Source organism: Lagenorhynchus albirostris, chromosome 6, assembly GCF_949774975.1.
Source record: "Lagenorhynchus albirostris chromosome 6, mLagAlb1.1, whole genome shotgun sequence".
In the NCBI taxonomy this organism is placed as follows: domain Eukaryota; kingdom Metazoa; phylum Chordata; class Mammalia; order Artiodactyla; family Delphinidae; genus Lagenorhynchus; species Lagenorhynchus albirostris.
The window spans coordinates 33854123-33876922 of NC_083100.1; the positions used below are offsets into that span (position 1 = coordinate 33854123).

The following is a 22800-nucleotide window of genomic DNA, read 5'->3' on the forward strand; positions in this document are numbered from 1 at the left end:
TCCCTTGTATGTTATTTGTCGTTTTTCCCTTGCTGCTTTTAATAATTTTTCTTTGTCTTTAATTTTTGCCAATTTGATTACTATGTGTCTCAGCGTGTTTTTCCTTGGGTTTATCCTGTATGGGACTCTGCACTTCCTGGACTTGGGTGGCTATTTCCTTTCCCATGATAGGGAAGTTTTCAGCTATAATCTCTTCAAATATTTTCTCTGGTCCTTTCTCTCTCTCTTCTCCTTCTAGGACCCCTATAATGCAAATGTTGTTGCGTTTAATGTTGTCCCAGAGGTCTCTTAGGCTGTCTTCATTTCTTTTCATGCTTTTTTCTTTATTCTGTTTGCAGCAGTGAATTCCACCAGTCTGTCTTCCAGGTCACTTATCTGTTCTTCTGCCTCAGTTATTCTGCTATTGATTCCTTCTAGTGTAGTTTTCATTTCAGTTATTGTATTTTTCATCTCTGTTTGTTTGTTGTTGAATCTTCTAGGTCTTTGTTAAATATTTCTTGCATCTTCTCGATCTTTGCCTCCATTCTTTTTCCGAGGTCCTGAATCATCTTCACTATCATTATTCTGAATTCTTTTTCTGGAAGGTTGCCTATCTCCACTTCATTTAGTTGTTTTTCTGGGCGTTTATCTTGTTCCTTCATCTGGTACATAGCCCTCTGCCTTTTCAACTTGTCTGTCTTTCTGTGAATGTGGTTTTTGTTCCACAGGCTGCAGGATTGTCGTCAAGAAATTTTATTTTTAGATGAGAAGAATCAGCATTGCAAAAATGCCATTTCTCCTAGATTATTAAATCAGTAGAGTGTAAATTCTGTACAATCCCCAAGTATTCCAATAGAATATTTACAACTTAATAAAATGATTCCCAAAATTATTCTAGGAGAAAAAACATAGGAGTTGCCACATAAATTCTGAAAAAGAACAGAAAGGAAGAGTAAGAATTAGCCTTATAAAATATATTATAAAACTGCAAACAGATTATTATAACAGAAATATACCTGTAGAATTGAAATAGACCCAAGTGTATATGAGAATTTAGTCTATGATAAAAAGTGGGCATTTCAAATCAGTTGGAAAAACAAGACTGAGTGTTCAGTAAGTACTGTTAGAACCACTGGCTTCTTTTTTGCAGAAGAAAATTAAGATAACTTTACATATTCTAATTCCAGATGGAGTAAAGATGTAGATTTTAAGAAATAAAACCTTACAGGTGTAAGAACACAGTTAGGTGATTTTTTTTTTCAGTAATCTTAGGAGTAGAAAAAGACATGACATCAAAACCAGAAATTAGAAAGTGAAGGTGAAATGTTTGTCTCCGTAATAATTCAGCAGTTCCATACAGCATAAACCAAAACACAAACCAAAAAAACCCCATAAACTAAATTAAGATACATAACATACGGGAAAAAAAAATTGTAAGATATATGACTGTGTTATTACCTGGTCCATAAAGAAAAATTGTGAAAGGACATTTGTATGTCATTCATAGAAGAAAAAATAGAAATGGCCAGCAAGAAACGAAAAGGTGGTCAACTACTCAGTAAGCAGATTTAAATTAAAACAAAATTTTCTCACCTATCATGTTAGCAAGGATTGCATTTAGTACTAAGTGTTGGTGAGAGTGTGGGGAAAAGGTACACACAGTGCTGGTGGGAATGGAATGTACACTGGACTTTGCTGGAAGACAGTTTGTCAGTATGTATCAAAAATCAGAATGTGTGTTCATTGACCCAGAGTTCTTTGCCTAGGAACTTATCCTAAGGAAATATATACACTAATATATATATCCAAGGATTTTAAATGTATTTTTTATATTAAGTAATTGGAAAGAAATTATTAATAAATGTACTTACTTCATTAGGTAATTGATTAAACTATACCCACAGTGGAGTTTTATGTAGTTATTATAAATGATATTGTAGCTCTGTACTTGTTGACCTAGAAAAATGTCAGTGCAGAGCATTACATAAAAAACATCAGGTCACAAAACAGCATTGATAGTAGAGTCCCATTTTGTATATTCATTATATCTAGTAGATATTAAAATTTCTGGAATTATACTGATATATGTGTATGTTCCTAAAACAAGGTAGTATCAGTAGTTATCTCTAAGTGGTTGATTCATCAATGGTTTTCACTTCCTTTTTATTTCTTCGTACTGTCACAGTCTTGTACAGTGATCATGAATTGCTTTTATAATCAGAATAAACAAAACCATTTTCATTAAACATAGCCATTGCAATCTGGTTGTTTTTTGTCTGTAGTGGAGCATAGGTATTTGTGTGTCTCCTACAGCAACTCTTCATGTATAAAAAGGCTCTCTAGTCATTCCATAGTACTCCTATCCACAGAGTAAAAAATCATGATTACTTTTTCTTCATGGTACTTACCTTTTTTTAAAAAAATCGCTTTCTTTGTAAGAGGCAGTATAGGATAGTTCCTGGGATTAAATCCTGGCCCTGCTGCTTACAAATTTGTGACCTCCCTGGGCCAATTTCCTTATTAAAAAAAGGGTTCTTGTGATAATGAAACCTTAATTAATACACAGAAAGTATATTCAGAACAATGCCTGGCAGGTAATAAACCCCCCCAAAATATTAGTTACTGTTATTATTAATCCTTGGACTGTGTCTTAACTATGTACTCTATCTCCCCATTATCTCAGTCTTGTTTTAAAATGAATTTTCTTAATATTAGTTATTCTAAAGAGTGGAAAGCTAGTATAAGTAATCTGTGTGTAACTGTTGGTATGTATATGTTGTTATAAAAGTTCAGAATTGACATGGAAACTCAGAGTCACATCTCTTACCTACTTTCCTGTTGTTTTCTAATAGGTTTACTCGTGGGGTAGCAATACCTTTGGTCAACTTGGGCATTCCGATTTTCCAACAACAGTTCCTCGTCTTGTAAAGGTACTTTAGTGAATTTGATAACTTTTATAGCACCTTATTCCAGAATTCTAAGTTAGAACACTTTATATTTCTCCATTTCTTGTTTTATAAAATTAGGAGAATTGTATACTTGTAACCTCAGTTTGTTATGATGTACATTAAAAAAAAAAAGTGAAGCCACTTGTTTTCAGGCTAAATGTTTTCTTTTTTTGATGTGTTAGTGTATATTTCTTTTCTTCTTGGCTTCATTGAGCATTCATAGTTTTTTTTTTTTTAAGTAAAAATGAACAAGTTCATTCTTTTAAATCAAATGTTTCTAGCACTGTGATATTGACTTTTGAGCTTTATACTACCAAATAATGCCTACTCTGACTTCTCACCTAAGTTTGACTTTTAAGTGTGACTTTTGTATAACATTATTTGATGGTTTGTTTTGTTTTGTTTGTTTTGTTTTTACATACATAGTAGTAAAACCTTTTTTAACCCTTTTAATTTTCTATAGGGAAGCTAAAAGCATAGATAATTTCTTCACTGCTGTGTGAATTGGTTTTAGTTTATGTAATGCTATTCAGAGATTGGTAACTTCTAGTCCCTTTGATGCAGTTTTAGAGGACTGTTTCTCAACCTTTTTTTCTGCCACAAGGTCCTGCAGAAATACAAAATTCATCAATAGTATTGACTCCTTATATAAGATTTGTTTGTTTTGGGGGGTGTTGTTGGCAGGGAGTAGGCATGCTGATAGCCTGGTAGGCTAACAGAATGGAATGTGGAGCTCATGTATTCATAGTTTGATTCTGATATCTCCCCTATCCCAACACATGCTCTCTCCACTGAGAGTAATAGAGACTAAAAAAGTATAGTTACTTCAGTTTCAGGAACATCATTCACATATAAACTATAGTTAATACATATTCTGCTGATTCATGTATTCAGTGTACACTATGCGTCCATCACTATATAAGACCTTTACATACTGCCTTTCCTTCCAGTGAACTTAATTTTACTGGGAAGAAAAGACTTAAATAAAACATTAGGGAACAGTTGTTAATTCTAGCTCCAATCTTAAATATTTTCAGCATAAAACATTTTAGTGGTAAGCTATTCAATTTCTGATATTTTATCACAAATAAAAATATGGTAACTCACTGTTCCTTGTTTTCTGTTATTTGAATAAAGTAGAATATGCATCTATTCATACTAAGGAAACTTTTGTACTATAGCATGGAGACGCTGGAAATATAATTTTTATTTAAAATTTTAGAGTCAGACAAGAGAGAATAGAATTTGTTATAAGGTTTTAGTTTTGTTACCCTTTAACTGTGTGTATGAAAATACAACATCATTATTTTGGGGTTTTTTTGGGGGGAGGGGTGAGAAAAACATTTTGAAGTAATTTTAATTAATATGTGAATTAAAGTCAAGGCAGAGTGAGATCTGAATTAGTTTTGATTAGAGACTAAGAAGACTACTCTTTCCTTCTCCAAAAATTTTAATTCATTCTTTGCAAAACCAACAGGAAGTCAGTTATTTGGGTAGCCTGAATTTGAGAAAATAATGTCATGCTGGAAGAGGATAACTATAAAGTAGTGGAGACGTGTGTGTGCACGCTCACACACACACACACACATTCACCTAATAACCTAGGATTTGAACCCTATCTAGACACAGAGAATCTAACAGATTAGAAGTTTTTTGCTTATTCTTATACGAGTCATGGCTGAAGCTGGGTCTGCAGGCTGGGACAGTAGTTTTCATTATCAGAACACTTCCTTCAAATGAAACCTTATGCAGAATCCCCTACATAAAACAGATAACTGTGGAACTATTTTAGTTGAAGGATGGAGGTGGGTTGGGGGCAAAACCCTGGCACCTGCCTTTCCATGGTGGCTCCTGAGTCACTGTGTGGAATCCTAAGGTTTGAAAACCATTGATTTAAGGCAGTGGTTCTCAAACTTTGGCATACATCAGAATCACCTGGAGAGCTTGTCAAAGCAGGTTGCCCGGTCGGACCCCCCAGTAGCAATGTGGCCTGAGTGTACATTTCTCACATGTTCCTAGATGATTGCTGCTGCTGCTGCAAAGACTACTCGTTGAGCGCCACTGGTCTAGGGGATCCATGTAGATGGGCTTCTAAGGGGTCCTGCCTTTTTCAACATCCTGGGACACAGTGAAGTCACATCAGAGAGATAGTGAGTTCCAAGTGGGAAAACAGCTTTAGCACCCATGGGTTTAGTTGTCCAGGATGGAATTTAGCCTTGTTAGATTTTCTTTTCACCTTGATTTTTGTGCACATAGCAGAATGTGTATGGACAAAGGTGTGTCCTAGCTGTCAGAATAGGGCTCTAGAAGTTTCTGGGCCTTTGTTGTACAAGCTGAGTCTGTGGCAACTTCCAAAAATAACAGTGAAAAAATCAAATGTATGGTTTTATCTTTTTAAATTTCAGTTTTTTATAAAACAATCCAGTTCTAAATTTACAGGCTGAACAAGGGTTCCTTCTCACTCCTGCATTTGTTCTGCAGTTAATCGGGTACATTGCTGGGTGAGTTTTGCCATCTAGAGATGTGACTGACTTTGTACTCCACCTGTTCAAGTAACTTAACATTCCATTTCCCGTGGATTTGGAGTTCCATCAGATTCCTTCATCTTGGACAGACAATGTCCTCCTGTTGTTGCAGGTGAACAGTGAAAATGGAGTCTGGAGTGTAGCTGCAGGCCAGGATTATTCCCTGTTTTTAGTGGATACCGAAGACTTCCAGCCTGGATTATGTTACAGTGGCCGGCAGGACCCGACAGAAGGTGACAACCTTCCAGAGAATCACAGTGGTACTAAGACTCCAATACTTCTCTCCTGTAGTAAGGTGAACAGGAATTGGATCCTAAGGCCCACATTCTATAACACATGAGAAGTCTTTTGTTTCTGTTGCTTTTGTATGGTATGCCTGTTATTAAGTGTCTCTGACTAATGTATTTAAAATTGCAAACCAACTTGCCATCCCCCTTCTCTCCTTATCTCCTTTTCCTGCCTTATTTCTTTCCACAGTGCATATCATCATCCCACACACTATATAGCTTACTTATTTTGTCTATTGTCTGTCCTCCCTTTTACTGTAAGATTCATAAGAGTAGGGGTTTTAGGCTCTCTCATTTACTGTTGGATCCTCATAGTAAATATTCTATATTTGTTGAATTAACACACTCACATAGGGATATTAAAATACATATTTCACAGCGAAGTCTTCTGACAGTGTTCATGGAGTCCTCAGAGATGAATCAGAATAGAAATGGAATAGATGAATTTTTAACTCTAAGTGGGAAGTAAAAATTGCAGGGGCCTGAGGTGGGCTTGTGGCAGACCTGACAGGCCACAAACAGTGCTCTGTTTCCCATCACTTCCCCTCTTTTCTTAGCTTTTCATTTTGTTTACTACTGTTTCCTCATTTTTCCTTCATTGATCTGAATTTCTTTGCTTTCCTACTTCTTACCTCTTTTTCATAAACATAAAACCATTGGTCTGTCTCTGGTTTTCTTTTTCTCCACTTCAGTAACTCACACCCTCAAAGTGATACACTGCAAGGAAATTAACCCTCAAAGCTAGTACATTCTGGATTTTTTATTCTTACTGACTAATATATCCTATGGATTGTTTTTTATCCTTTGTGTTTGTTTTTATGGCTAAATATGTAAGCTCTGAATGTATATAGGGGTGAGATCTTTCTTGCTAAAGGTAACACTGGCCAAGATTTGGTTCTTGACCTATATTAGACTGTTATTCCAGACATACTAATTGACTCTCTGTAGTTCTTGACCCTGACTCCACATTCCTCATTAAAGATTGCACAGTCCAGATAAAGGTTGAAATAGGCTGATGAAAGAGATGAGACTCAATATGTGTCTTTAGTTACCATGGGCTGTTAATAGTCTATTGGCCTGCAGCTTGGTTGCCTACTTTAATAGGGATATGTGACAAAAGGCATCAAAAGTTTTTATTCAGTGGTGTCATGAATAAATGACAAAATCCCCTTTTAAAGAAAACCCCTTTCTGTTGTACTTTTAAAAGATAGCTCCTAGATCGTTGATATTTTGACATACAGCATAGAGATCCTCTCTGCTCTCATCTATTTCATGCAAAAAGGGGTCCTGAGGCATGTGTCTGTATCATTTGGATCTTTGTATATTTAGAGGTTCTGTGGTTCTAACCACATGTAAAATGAAATAAAAGGTATTGTGGGAATAAATAATAGTATAGATGTATATAGTTATATATAGATCATGCTATAGGTATATAACAACAATGTACTGGTAAACCAACCCCCAAAATCAAAATAAAACCAAAAGCTCTGATTTATAGTGTTTTCCAATTTTTTCTGGTAATTTCCCTATTGCCACTTTCAAACTACTAACGATTTAATAAGCAACTTGCTGCAGAATTCCTGCATTGGCTCTCACCAGCTGATATCAGCCAACTTCAGTGCCCAAATTGCTACTAATAAATTATATTTTATCTTTAATCTTTTTCTTTCCCTGTTTTAGCTTGGATATATAAGCAGAGTGACAGCAGGAAAAGACAGCTATCTAGCCTTGGTGGACAAAAACATTATGGGATATATTGCCAGTCTCCATGAGTTGGCTACTACAGAAAGACAGTTCTATTCAAAACTAAGTGATATCAAGTCTCAGATTCTGAGGCCTCTTCTCAGTTTAGGTAAGTAGAACCTCCCCCCTCCCCTCTTTCCCCCACTCAATTATCAGGACTCTTGTTTTATCTGTTTTTTCTATATCACAAATAAAGAAAACTTTTTGTTTGAGTTGTACTCTTCTCCTTTCTTTCCAGTCTCTTCTTTTGTGCACAGGTAGTCAACAACTTACAAACTATTTCCACTTTGCCAATAGCCCAGCTGCCCCTATCCTTCCACCCCCAGAGCTCCTTTCACTTGTAGAAGTAGAAAAATGGAGCTTTCAGAAGATTCATGGCAGAGAGGCAGAACAACTTTGGGAAAGTTGATCCTAGGAGTCAGACTTCTAAACAACACTTCTAGCCCCACTAGTCCTAAGATACCTTACGTTATATGCTACCCAAATTTTTCATTTTCTTTGTTCTGGTTCTTAGAATTTTATCAAGTAGAACTTCATTTGGATTTACAAGTAGTCTCTAAAAATGTGGATAACTGTAAGAGTGTTAAGGGTCTTATGCAACATTAGCAGGAATTGATTAAATCTGATCCCTTTTCTTAGCTGTAATCAGTTACAAGAGAGATTGAAGGTAAGGAGACAATATGGGAAAAATAGATTACGATAGTCCTAGATGGGATGCTGCTATCCAGATATACTAGGGTATAGCATATAGACCCCTCTTGGGGTATCGAGGAGGTTAGAAAGGAATGCAAAATGGAGATGGGGGTGGGCTGTTAAAGGTTAACTTCCCGTAGTTCAAAAATTTTTCAGGGTTTGGCCCTACACTCAGAAGATGGACAGGATGTTTTTTTTTTCTCTTTCTTTCTCCTGAACTCCTTGACCCCCTGTGTGGACACAGAATTCAGACCAATACTGTAGTACTTAAATTCTTCCTTGTTCGTACGTCATTTTTCCACTTTAAGGTGACGTTGGCTTGTGTAGGTCAGCCCATTATTTTTAATGGGAAAACGTCTATTTTCTTTTTTTTAATTTTTTATTGGAGTATAGTTGCTTTTACTTATTTATTTTTTAATTGGAGTATAGTTGCTTTTCTATTTTTCAAACACCTAACTTATAGTCTTTCCAAATTCAATCCCTTTGTAAGTTGGGGACTATCTGCATTTGTTTTTGTTTTTAGTATGTTTTGCTTTTTTAAATGTTGTAGAGTTCCTGTTCTATAAATTCCCCTCCAGTGGGTGGGCTCAACACCCCAGGACTTTGGCAAGGGATATGGAAGCAATCCAAGCTGGAAGCTTCCTGGATTGCTCTGAAAGGAAAGTGAAACTTGCCCTTTTCCTGTTCTGATTCCTGATTTCTTTGTTGGTTTTAGCTGGTCTGCTCATCAGCCTCACTGGTTGGAGAAAAGTCCTCCAAATTGGGAGCTTTGGACTGGGAAAAAGCAATAATCTCCTGATGCCCTCTGTAAAGTTAAGAGTGACCAAGGCAGTCTGATTTTTGGATTGCTCTGTCTGCAGTGAAGGGTTGGGCTTGTCCAAGGGACAGGTAGAGCAGAAGTCAGTACAAAAGTTGAAAATGTTAACCAAGCTATAGCTATAGAAGTGAGTTTAATTCCTGGCTGTCACTAACCAGTTTTGTGAAATTAGATAATTCACTTCCTTTCTCTTGGCCTTAGATGACTTATCTTCAAAATGAGAGGAGAATTGGATTAGCACAGTGGTTCTCAAATTTGGCTGGTCTTCAGAATTACTGGAAGGCACTTTTTAAAAAAAATATATCCATCGGGGGATCCTAACTCTGGCCTACTGAGTCAGAATCTGTAGGGTCCTGTGAATGTTTTTAACAGGTTCCTCAAATGACTGGCTACCATGATCTCTGAATTTGCCTTTTTTTTTTTTTTTTAAACACTGATTATTTAGGCTCCATAGTTGAGAGTACATCTCAACATGTTAAGTATTTTTAGAAGAGGGAAATGCGTAATCTTGGTCATAAAAAAGTGTTCAGATAATGAATCTTTCGGTTATGTTATCATCATCATCATCATCATTTTGTTCCAGAAAACTTGGGCACTGCAAGTACAGTCCAGCTGTTGCAGGAGGTGGCAAGCCGGTTCAGCAAGCTGTGTTACCTGATTGGTCAACATGGAACCTCACTGAGCAGCTTCCTTCAGGGGATAAAGGAAGCCAGGAGTTTGGTCATCCTGAAGCATGCAAGCCTCTTCTTGGATAGTTATACAGAGCAAGTATCCAGTCCTGTGTCATGTTGAGTCTCTGCAGGGTTATTCTGCCAAGGAGAACAGTCCCTTAATCAAAAGAGACTAGATTAGGGAGAGTGCTATAATATAAGGTAATAGAAATTGCAAAGCAGCGTTTTAATCTTAAGGCAACTATAGTTCTGCATTGCTAAAATTTTAGTTTGCTCTAAGAGGGGAAAAAAGATTTCAGTATAATGCATTCTCAAATTTCCTTCTGTATTCTAGCAGAATGATTGACAGTGTACTTAGTTTACAAAAAAGTATTATAATAAATATGGTTCTTTGGGGAACAATTTTGTTTCCTGAAGTAAATTATACTAAAATTTGAGGAAATAGGTAACTAAGCAATTATTTTAAGACAACTGTTGATTGTAAATATGGAGCTCTTCCAGTGCCTGCTTTTCACTATTGTGTACATGGAGAGTTTAAAGACCAAGCTACCTTTAAAATAACGATATTTTTGTAATAAAACCTAAGATAGTGATCCAAGGTTCTTTTCATGTTTTTCAAGTAAAATATCCCAACTATATTTGAAATTTTAAGTATTTCTCACTTTTTCTTATGTAAGGCATAATTTAAATGTTATTTTAATGTATATTAGGTCCTGCTGTTGATCTGAAGTGTAGATTTTAAAGTCACCCATAATCCTACCACCAGAAATAACCATTGTTAATAATCTTAGTGTATCTCCTTTCAGACTTAAGGCATGTATGTGCAGATAGATGTATGTGATTTTAGGTCTAAGCAAAATTAAATATATTTGAAGCTATGGTCTGGGAGGAAATACCCTGATTAGAGTCTTTTAAGTCATCATATTTCAGATATAAAAAAAGTAGCATAATATGATACGAATTTACTTTTTGAAACTAGATTTTTTTGTGTGTGGAAGTTTCAGCTTTTACTAGTATTAATTTTTCTTTTTTGACTTGTACAGATCTCATAATGTATTTCTTCTTTTTCTGCTCTGATACATCAGGACTTATGCTTGGAAATGCTTTTATTTTGAAACCTTGGGCTTTTTTTTTAAGTGTAATAATGTATTCATATAGATCAGGCAAGTAAATCTTGATTTGTTTATGAATTTTTAAAATTATTATTATTTTTTAGAAGATGTTGGGGGTAGGAGTTTATTAATTAATTAATTAATTTTTGCTCTGTTGGGTCTTCGTTTCTGTGCGAGGGCTTTCTCTAGTTGTGGCAAGCGGGGGCCACTCTTCATCGCGGTGCGCGGGCCTCTCACTATCGCGGCCTCTCGTTGCGGAGCACAGGCTCCAGACGTGCAGGCTCAGTAGTTGTGGCTCACGGGCCTAGTTGCTCCGCGGCATGTGGGATCCTCCCAGATCAGGGCTCGAACCCGTGTCCCCTGCAGTAGCAGGCAGATTCTCAACCACTGCGCCACCAGGGAAGCGCAAATTGTTTTTAATTGTGGTAAAATAACACATAACATAAAATTTACCACTGTAACCATTTTTAAGTGTTCAGTACCTTGGGCTGGTTTTAGCAGGAATTTGCCTTCTCTCTCAAAGTCAATTGATTCCATTTACCGGCCCAGGAGTGTGAAAGAAATGTACATGGTGCAAAGCAGTATTTCAAGACTTATTCTTTAACTGTACATCAATACTTAACCAACATTTTCTAACCCTTTTTCACTTAAGCTCTTTTAACATATTTTCTTACCTTCTCTATTGTTTATTTCTGAAGACTTAATTGGGAAACCTAAAGAGAAGATTAGAGAAAATTTTTATTAAAAATCCAACAATTTTAGTCATCTTTTCTCATGTTTGTTAAGTTACCAAAGTAAAATCTACCAAGTAAATTCTCGCATCTTCTGCGTAACTTTAGGCGTTTTAAAAAAATTCTTATTAACATCTTTACTGAAATGGCTTTTTTCTCCTGACTGTTGTGATCATGTAACCTGCCCTTCTCTTCACTCCTTTACAGTTCATGAATGTTAGCATCACAAAAGTTCTGAAACTCGCTGATGAGATTCCAAGAAGTATCTATTCCAGATGCATGTTCAAAAACTGAAGAGCAAGTTTACTTTTTAACACTAGTATACATGTGTTTTCTTTTTTGCTCAAGGTATTGCACATCTATTACAAATTTCCTGGTTATGGGAGGATTCCAGCTTCTTGCTAAGCCTGCCATGTAAGCAAATACATACTTTACAGTTATTATTCTAACAACCAAAGATCATGTTTTATAGCATTCTGTGTTTTTGAGTGCCCAGGAAAAGCTTTGACTTGGTCCTTGTGCCAACCAAATCAAAATGTAGACTTTCACTAAATCTTATAAAAGATAGGTGTTATTAGCTCCTTATTATCATTGGAAGTAGCATGGTATTGAAAAAGCCACAAGATCTGGGTCCTTCTTTACTGCTACCACTGATTATCCCCAAGACTTTGGACAGCTCTCCTCACCAAATTGAGCCTAACTTTTTTTCTCTGAAAAATGGGAATGTTCTCTCCCCAGTTGTGAGGAACAAATATTTATGTGATAGTATAGAGAAAAGTGCAAAGTGTTGCACAAATGGAAAGTTTTCGCATTTAGTCTCTGGGTAAGTAATAAATATAAAAGCCCCTTGCATGAGCCAGCCATTCTGAACTGTGTAGTTTCTCAACAAGTGTTGACCTAGCAAGAAAGACAGGTTTAAAAAATCAGTTATATTTTAATAGTAAACATTTCAAATATATACTCACAACCAAGATTGAAGTTTAAACCCAGATGTCAGTGTTTTGCCATGTTTGCTTTTGATCTTATATCCTAATAGAATAGTAATGACTGTGTCTCATTTCTGGTTTTAAAGGGAATGCTTTTAATATTTCATCATTCAACATGATTGCCTTAGGGTTTTGGTAAATATTATTTATAGGGTTAAACAGCTCCCTTCTAAAACTTGAAGAACAATTGATTTTTAAAAAATGTTAAATATCCTTGCGTTCCCAAGGTAAATTCAGTGCTCTTTATGTATTAGTTTTTTATACATTTCTGGATTCAATTTGCTAATATTTAAGATGTTTGCATTTATGTGAATATGATGTTTTCCTTCTCTTCTGAACTTGCCCAGTTTTGGTAAGAGGATTGTACTAGTAATTATAAAATGAGTTAGGGAGCTTCCTCTCTTTTTCTATCAAAGTACAGATGAGGATTATCTGTACTTTGAAGATTTGGTAGAAATCATCTGTTAAAAAGCATGGTCTTCAAGGGAGCATTTACTGTAGGGAGTTTTTAAGCTACTATTTGTTTTTTTTAATGAATAGGTCTGTTCAAGTCTTTATTTCTTCTTTCAGCTTCAATTGTTTATACTTTTCTGGAAAATTGTTTCAAATTTATTGGCATAATATTTTTATCATTGTCTTAATATGTGTTCATCTCTATAATTTGTTGTAGCTCCTATTTTCCATCCCTATTATTATTTATTTGAGCCTTTTATCTTATTATCTTGGTCAGTCTTGTCAGCAGTTTACCCTTTTTTGTTACTCTTTTCAAAGATTAAGCTGTAATTAATCCTTTCCTTTCTTTGTTCTCTGTTTCACTAATTTCTGTTTTTTATTTCCTTCTACTTCATGTTCACCTGTTCATGTCTTCCAACTTCATGAGTTTAGCATTTAGTTCATTAATTTTTCAATCTTTTAATTTTTCTAAAGTGCTCATCTAAGGCTATAAATTTCCCTCTAAGTGTTGCTTTAGCTGTATGTAAAAAGTTTTGATCCATTTTGTTTTTGTAGTCATTCAGTTCTAAATATTTCTCTGCTTTCCATCATGATTTGACTCATGTCACGTGCTCATTCATTTCCAAAATATAGGGGGTTAGCCTTTATTTTTTTAATGACAGGTTAAAGAGTGTTATATTTTAAACTTATGTAGTAATTTTTAAATCCTTGATCTTGCTATTTTGTTTAATATTAATATTATGACACCGCTTTTTATTCTTTTACTTTTTAGCCCTTCTGTAATGTAACCTTCCTCTAGTATTTCAGAGTCGAGTTCTCAAGGGTTGACCTGATTCCTTGTTAGAGCAGCTAAAGCAAATGACATAAGTGAAAGCCTCTTGCGAGAGCCTGGACAAGTGGAAAGCAATTAATGAACTCTGGGTGACTCTGAGCTATGGAAGCAGATATTAAGTTTGGATTTGGGCAGCATTTCCTAAACAGTGGTTCATGAACCCCAGGGTTTTACATAGTTAAAGGCAGTAATGACATTTTTTTAACTTCTATTTACAAAATCAGTAATTTAAGTTACTTTAAGGTATTCATTTAAAAAGAGAACACTTTGAGAATCTCTAGAGTATAGGTATTGAGCCCATGGGCAGTTAGTGAATCTGCCTAAGCTTTCATCACTTAGCTGGTTTATCACTTAGCCATTCACCTCAGGCTAGCCTGGTGGTTTGATCATCAGATATATATATTTTTAATATTGTGGTAAAATATACATAGCATTTATCATTTTAACCATTCCTAAGTGTATGGTTCTGTGGCATCAAGCACATTCAGATGTTGTGTAAGCCACTGTCTCTACACAAAACTTATCATCCCCAATAAAAATTCTGTACCCATTAAACAGAGACTCCCCCCACCCCAGCCCCTGGTAACCTCTACTCCCTGTCTCTATGAATTTGCCTGCTCTAGGTACCATATAAGTGGAATCATAGTAGTTGTCCTTCTGTATCTGGCTTACTTCCCTAAGTACAAGGTTTTCAAGGTCCATCCATGTGGTAGCATATATCAAAATTTCATTTCATTATATGTCTGAATAATATTCCATTGTATGTATATACCACATTTTGATTATCCATTCATCTGTCAATGGACACTTGGGTGGTTTTTTACCTTTAATATATTTATTTTTTGAATAACAAGTGCAAACCTAGCCATATAAGGAAAGAGCAATATTGCCACTATTGGATTCAAAGCTCCCAAGAGAAGATGAGCTAATAAGAGTAGTTCAGGTTTTCTGAGAGCATACTAGGGCCCCTTTTGGGAAAGTCTACAGGCAAGAACTTGAGTGAGTCCAGAAAGGTAATAGGGATTTACAAGTGTTGGAACATTTCTGGTCTAGTACTGGGCATCCAGAAGAAATGTGGTCAGAGGGAGTATGTGTTCACCATGTACCACCTCCATCTCTCAGGAGCAGGTCAAAGCAGAATACTTCTGTAGGGTTAAATAAGTTTCCCCAGCTGATCTCAGCAATAGGATGTGGTGGAGGAAGTAGGAACATCCAACAGGCCAATATAAACAAAAATCTGGGCCATGTTCCTCGGGGCACGCTCTCTTAATTGCATTATAAAACAGTCCACTTTGTGCCGTTGAACTTATGGGTTCCTGGAAATTATTACATATTTTTCCATCTTTCTAAGATAATATTTTATAATTTCTGAGTTAAACATCTCTTTATTCCATAGTTCTCTAAGGGATTATAAAATTATTCATTTTTGCTTTATAGTCTTGTGTGACATTGTTTTGTTTGAAGCCTTGTAGCTGAGAATTGTAGTGTAGTGCTTGTAAAGCAGTCAGGGTGGTACCTGGCACAGAATTATTGTTCATTAAGTGGCAGATAATGAGTATTACTCTGTTCCACCAACTCTTACTACTTTACACATCTTTTAAGTGTTTTAGTCTGGTGAGCATAGTCTCAATGGGTTACTAATCAGCCTTAAAATTTGCAGTAAAATTTTAATTATGAACTTATATATAATTGAATATAAAAACTAAATGTTGGCTTCAGTTTGAATGCTTTTGACAATGTCAACATTAAAATCTGCACATGTAATTTGCTTTACTGTTTCCTGTTAATTGTAGTACTGGTATCTACAGCTTTTTGTTACTGTCCTGTAATAAACTCTTATTAGATGATAAACAATTTAAAAAAAAGAAGAAATTAGAAGTATTTTAATATTCCACGCCAATTCTGTTAGAGCAAAGAGCTTTGTTTTTTCCTCCAGTATTTCTGTGTAGCACAACTAATTAGAGCAGTTAGTCTTGCCATTTATTGCTGTAACTTCTGGCTTGGAAATTAACAGGTAAATGTGTCAGCTGGTCTCCAATTATTCCCTGAAACTGTGGGATGTATGATTCATTTCCTAGAACTTCAGGCACAAGCCTGTGATTAACCATCTCTATTACAGAGTTACTATTGCTACCATTTGCTACTTTTTATACCCCCAAATCCCATTTTATAGGCAGGGAAATTCTTTTAATTACATCTGGTTTATTTCATTGTATTAATCTTCTGGTGCTTTCTTTCATAGCACCTAAAAATGTACATTTTGAAAAAGGTAGTATCAAGTGAAATATTTCTACTCAATATCATGCATGTCGTCAGTACCAAAATGATTAACTGAATCCCTGTTTTTCTCTACCTTCAGTGATTTCCTAAATAAAAACCAGGAACTATTGCAAGATTTATCAGAAGTGAATGATGAAAACACCCAATTGATGGAAATATTGAATACCTTGTTTTTCTTGCCAATCAGACGACTTCATAATTATGCCAAAGTTTTGCTAAAGCTTGCTACTTGTTTTGAAGTGGTAAGCTCTCATGTATACCTCCTTTGGACACTTGGGAAGTCAAGGATCATAGTTTGTTTCTTTGTTTGTTTGTTTGTTTGAATTATGCTACCCCAAGATCTGGAACTATACTAATTTAATATTTATAATGTGTCTAAATTTATTTTTCTTCAGGGAAATGAAAGAAGAAAGTATGACTGTAGGTATATCTAGTGTTCTTTGCTGTAGATTCAGTTTCCTCTCAGGACCTTAACAAGATTAATTTTATTCATTTTATGAAAGTCTAAAGTTGAGACCCAGTTGTGCTACTCAGTCAATAGTTGTCCAAGTTTGAGTACATACTGAGTACAATTACACAGAACTGTTTAAAACCCTGGCTTCCTATATAATGACTCACACTTGTACGGCAGTGGCATCAGCACCTAGCCTGGACTCATGATAGACTTATGCCAGGTATTTGGGTCACCTTGGCATATGCTATGAGAAATCACAGTGTTACAGGATTTTCTCAAATGTTAACGAGTTCACTTTCTGTATTAAATTAGTTAAGTGGAGTCCTAGAAAATTAGCACTGCTCTAGGATATGGGTATATGTTAAAGCTGGTCCTAAGGCAGTCACCTTTGAAATTGTACTGAAATGTGTTGTTTTATTTTGTTTCCATTCTGAAGGGCTCTAGAGAAACCATAATGATTCTAGTGTTTCTTATAGTTCAGGATTTTTCAAATCTTGGAATCTATCTCCTTCTCTGGACAGATATTGTCTCCAGAGTGATCTAGGAATTGATGTGGCCTTTCTACGTTTGATCCTACTGTGGTCTTGTGGGTCTGTTCTTTTGTCTGGTTTCAGTGTTACCCCAAACTGATCTAATTTCAGCTATGAAGGTTTGAGCTACACAAATATTCCAATGAGATACAGATTTCACTCAGTATGTCCTTAATTAATCAAAAATCAGCTAGATCAGCTTGGAATTGTTCAGAGTCTGATACTGTACTATTTCCAGTCTGAAGAGTCCTAATTCTGTGTAAAAAATCCACGCTTTTTTAGTTTGGAATTAAAGGCCCTTCACAGTCTGATACTCTCTTTTGTTTCTAGCCTTATAGTCTACCCTGTGTCCTACATGTTAGTTCAGATTCCCTGGATATAGTTCTCATATGCTTTATATTTCCTCTGTCCTCATTATGGGAAACCTTCAAGGCTTGAGTCAAAAATCTTTTTCTCATGAAAATGAAGCCCTCTCTGACCATTCTCCACTCCTTTCCCTGCCCATCTCTTATTCCCTTCTCTGTGTTTTGCTAGTACTTTTTGTCCCCATTATTTTCTTATCACATTATGTCGGTGATCCTCAGCCAGGGTTGGGGATCAAAATCGTCTGGGTTTTTCAAAACACGTGGCTATGTTCCATCACTGCGAATTGTTATTTAGTAAGTGTAAGGTATAGCTGAGACATTATATGTGTATAAAATTATTTAAATAAAAATAATACCTAATATTTATTAAATGCACTCCATGTGCCATGTACTGTTCTAAGCATGTTATATATATTCATTTAATCCCCACATCGACCCTGTGAAATAGATATTATTACTATCATCCCCCTTTTTCAGATGAGAGAATTGAGGCATAGCTGAGAATTGGTAGAGCTAGAATTCATATCAGAGCATTCTGGCTCCAGAGTCTCTTCCTTTGACTATTTTACTATATTGTCTCTTCCAATAACCTGTTAACAAAACCAATGTATTATTCTGGTATGTTTTTCTGTCTTCTCTGCCTAGTTATAAGCTCCCAGAAGACAAAGATTGTGCCTTACTTATTTTTTTATCCCTAGCATTCAACAGAATATTCCATATGTAGTAGATACCATTAAATGTTCCTTAAATGAATGGAAAAAATGGATATGAATGACTGAGAACTGTGGAATGTAAAGTAATTACGAATGTGAGGAATCATCTTTTCATCTTACCCTCTCACTCTCCACAAGACACTGCAATTATACCCTATCCCGTGGTTGATTCTCAAAGCTTGGTCACAGACACCTGGGGGTTCTAGAGACCCTTTCAGGAGATGGCAGGATCAAACTGTTTTCAGGACAGTACTAAGACATTTGCTGATTACAGTGTGTTGTCATTTGCACTGATGGTGCAGAGATAAAGATGGGTCAAACTGCTGGCTCCTTAGCATGAATCAAGGCAGTGGCACCAAACTATACTCAGTCATTGTGTTCTTTGCTGGCATGTACTTGCAGTTAAAAAACAAAATAAACAAACAAAAAAATGCCAATTTCACTTAAAAAACATTCTTGGTAAAGCAGTAAAAATTATTCTTTTTAACATCAACCACTGAGTATATATCTTTAAAAAAAAAGAGAGATATAATTGACATATAACATTTTATTAGTTTCAGGTATACAACATAGTGATTCAATATATGTACCTATTATGAAATGACCACAGTAAGTCTAGTTAAATTTATCACCACACACAAATACAACATCTTTTTAATATTCTGCATGATGAAATGGGGAGTACACAGAAAGCAGCTCTGCTGCATCCCGAAGTATGAATGTCTTTTAAGGAAAAGCACAGATTGAGATCGTTTGAGTTGAAAGCTGCCTTTTTCTTTTAAATGTGGAACGCTTCACAGATTTGCACGTCCTTGCTCAGGGGCCATGCTAATCTTCTATCGTTCCAATTTTAGTATATGTGCTGCTGAAGCAGCACTTTTTTTTTTTTTTAACTTGAAAGAACAATTGACAAATAAACTGTGGTTATTCAGACTTGGGTATTTGATAGATACTTTCTCAAAAAAGGGGGTTAAATGAGCCTGTCACTTCAAGGAGAACAACTGACAGTATTTGTTGCCAATGATAAAATCTGAATTTTTAAGCAAAAATTAAAATGTGGAAAACGTGTGTATCACTGCAAGCTTGGCATTTTTCCAATATTTAAAGACTTTCGGATGAAATTGGTGACGATTTAGTGTGCTTTTTGATACAATAAAATGTATCAACATTTGGAAGATCTGCATAATTCACTGAACCAGTATTTTTCAAATGTCCAATTCACACGTTATAAAATCATGCATAGGTTTTAAAAAAAAATCTATTCAAAATGTAGGATAGACCAGTGAATTTTAATGTAACAGGATACAAAGAGTTGGATGTAGTTTCAGATTCCACATTTTAGCTACTCTTTAAGAAACTACCACTTAACAAGTTTTGGTATAGTTTCAAAGGAGAATATCCACAATTATATGAAATGGCTATTAAAATCCTCCTCCCTTTTCTGACTAAATATCTTTAAAAAGTAAGATTTTCTTCATTTATTTCAAATAAAGAATCTTAACAGATTAAATGCAGTGGCAGATATGAAAATCCAGCTGTCATCTTTTAAGTCAGATAATAAAGAGATTGGAAAAGATGTAGAACAATGCCACTTTTCTCATGAAACATTTTTTTGTTTTGGAAATTTTAGTTATTTTTCATTAAAAATGTTATTGTATTTGAAGTGAGTTAATAAAGATATAAAGTTTTTTAAACTTTATTCTCTGATATGGTAAATATCAGGAGATAATAACCCACAGAAGCAAAACAGAGAGATCCCGAGACCAAAACCCCTGAGAATTCCTGGCCTATCCTGAGTTCTGTGCTGCTCTCCTCACTGATAACTGTCAGTGTATATTTCTTTTCCCCTTGAGTTCTTCCCCTATTTCATAGTACCTGTATGTGGTAGGATTTTCTGGAACCAGTCTTCTTTTTCCTCAGCTCCCTTTAGTGTACCATATCTGTTCTTAGGCTGGCTTCCCTCCCTAAATTATTACTACATATCTAAACCACACTGAGTCTACAAATTCTGGACAATTGTTTTATATTCTTTTTTCCCTCCTTAATTATTGGCCTCTAGACATCTCCAGAATACCAGAAACTGCAGGATTCCAGTTCTTGTTATGAGTCTCTTGCTCTCCATCTCGGCAGGAAAAGGAAGGAAGCAGAATACACACTGGGTTTCTGGAAGACCTTTCCTGGAAAAATGACGGTAAACCGTGCCAATTGTTGATATCCCAGCAAACAGCAGGCTTATCCGTAACAGCTGCCATAATTTTCTTGGTTTCTCACTTATTTATGGTAATAATGCTTTAATGACCCCTTTTCTAAGGGCAACTAAGGACCACAGCAGTGGGGGCTTTAAATATCAACACCTTCCCTCATGGCTAGGAATCCTTTCTGAATATGTCTCTCCCTCTTTTGTTTGTTCCTATCTTTTTATTTTCCTTTGAGCACTGATTTTGTGAAATGTTTGGATCCCGTCTGAATTTAGGTTTAACACCAAATTCTCCTTAATGTCATTTGTATCTTTTTCATCTGCTCTTTGCAGAAAATAATTTTGATACTTCAATTGTGTATTTGTTTTTAATACCAGGATTCCTTGAGGAAGCCAGAGCGTCGACTGCTGTGTGAGAGCAGTAACCGGGCCCTGTCTCTGCAGCATGCTGGGAGGTTTTCTGTGAATTGGTTCATTCTCTTTAATGATGCCCTAGTCCATGCCCAGGTATGCTGGATTCCTAACCTTAAAAGAGGCCCTGGAAGGTGCAGTACTATGAGTATTTAATTAATCGTAGTATCAGTTTATTTTACAAACTATTGTGATTTTACTGAAACTCTTGAGTAAAAGAGACTGTTTAGCTTGCTTTTGTGGTACCGGCCAGATTTCAGGGAGCTTTTTTAGTTTCTAACTTGAAAATGAGTGTCAGCCATCTGAAGGGGTCCTTGCAGCAGACATGGCGAGACCATTGGGGTTAGTTATGTTATGGGGACTATGTGGCTGAGGTGGACTTAACCATTTGAAAGGGGTTCTGCAGCAGTGACCCCAGGGCCCACATGGGCTTTCTCAGATGTGTCTCCATGTTCTTTGTTTCAGTTCTCCACACACCATGTTTTCCCTTTGGCCACACTGTGGGCAGAGCCGCTTTCTGAAGAAGCTGGTGGTGTGTAAGTGTCCCCCCAACCTCATTCCCTTCCTCTGTTACTTAGCCAGTTCGTTTCCTTAGACGTGAATAAAATGGGAAGGCTCAGGAGGCCTCCCCATTCTGCACAAGAAGGCTTACCCTCCCAGTACGAAGGTAGTAAGTGCCCTGCTGTGAAGAGCATGACAAATCATGACAAGTGGTGGAAGGGCTTCTCCATTGTTCTCATCCCCATAGTTTAACCCAGAGAAATAACTGTGTCCTTTTCCCACCGTGGAAACCACACCCAGAACATTGAATATATTTAAATTTAATTGACTTCTGATCCCTTTGAAATAAACAAGTTGCTTTTCATATTTGAGGATTGATGTTGTAATGACAGGTTGTCATACTTACTGATCTTTATCCTTGTGAACGTTTTAGGAATGGCCTAAAGATAACTACACCCGAGGAGCAGTTCACTCTCATTTCATCAACACCCCAGGAAAAGGTTAGTCCATCATGGTATTTTCTTTCCATCTTTGGCCTGGCTCTTTCTGTCTCTATGGTGGTAAGAAAGAAAGAAAAACTGTTCTTGCTTGCCTAACGATCCATAATTATGTCTGATAAATCTTCATTAAACCAAGACTGTAGAATTTTGTTGTTGCTGTTCTTTATTTTATTTTATTTTTTTATACAGCAGGTTCTTATTAGTTATCTATTTTATACATATTGGTGTATACCTATCAGTCCGAGTCTCCCAATTCATCACACCACCACCACCACTTTCCCCCCTTGGTGTCCATACGTTTGTTCTCTACATCTGTGTCTCTATTTCTGCCTTGCAAACCGGTTCATCTGTACCATTTTTCTAGATTCCACATATACGCATTTATATATGATATTTGTTTTTCTCTTTCTGACTTACTTCATTCTGTATGATGGTCTCTGAGTCCATCTGCATCTCTACAAATGACCCAATTTCTTTCCTTTTTATGGCTGAGTAATATTCCATTGTATATATGTACCACATCTTCTTTATCCATTCGTCTGTCGATGGGCATTTACGTTGCTTCCAAGTCCTGGCCATTGTAAATAGTGCTGCAATGAACATTGGGATGCATGTGTCTTTTTTTTTTTTTTTTTTTTTTTTTGCGGTACGTGGGCCCCTCACAGCCGCGGCCTCTCCCGTTGCGGAGCACAGGCTCCGGACGCACAGGCCCAGCAGCCACGGTCCACGGGCCCAGCCACTCTGCGGCATGCGGGATCCTCCCCGACCGGGGCACAAACCCACATCCCCTGCATCGGCAGGCGGACTCCCAACCACTGCACCACCAGGGAAGCCCCGCATGTGTCTTTTTGCATTATGGTTTTCTCTGGGTATATGCCCAGTAGTGTGATTGCTGGGTCATACAGTAATTCTATTTTTAGTTTTGTAAGCAACCTCCATACTGTTCTCCATAGTGGCTGTATCAATTTACATTCCCAGCAACAGTGTAAGAGGGTTCCCTCTCCAGCATTTGTTTGTAGATTTTCTGATGATGCCCATTCTAACTGGTGTGAGGTGATACCTCATTGTAGTT

General features: G+C 36.3%; 1 protein-coding gene and 1 pseudogene across 8 annotated transcripts in view; one reads left to right on the top strand and one right to left on the bottom strand.

The window, feature by feature from the left end:
* The window catches only part of ALS2 (alsin Rho guanine nucleotide exchange factor ALS2), an 86358-nt gene that overhangs the window by 34962 nt on the left and 28596 nt on the right, over window positions 1-22800 (top strand). For all 8 annotated transcript variants that reach the window (XM_060152321.1, XM_060152324.1, XM_060152325.1 and 5 more), the window contains 10 exons: window positions 2832-2909; window positions 5565-5747; window positions 7420-7591; window positions 9576-9756; window positions 11855-11920; window positions 16137-16299; window positions 20179-20310; window positions 20695-20823; window positions 21193-21263; window positions 21662-21728. In XM_060152321.1, coding sequence (XP_060008304.1) covers window positions 2832-2909; window positions 5565-5747; window positions 7420-7591; window positions 9576-9756; window positions 11855-11920; window positions 16137-16299; window positions 20179-20310; window positions 20695-20823; window positions 21193-21263; window positions 21662-21728 — 1242 coding nt within the window. The remainder of the gene's footprint in view (window positions 1-2831; window positions 2910-5564; window positions 5748-7419; window positions 7592-9575; window positions 9757-11854; window positions 11921-16136; window positions 16300-20178; window positions 20311-20694; window positions 20824-21192; window positions 21264-21661; window positions 21729-22800) is intronic.
* On the bottom strand, window positions 18898-18996 carry LOC132522563 (U6 spliceosomal RNA; annotated as a pseudogene).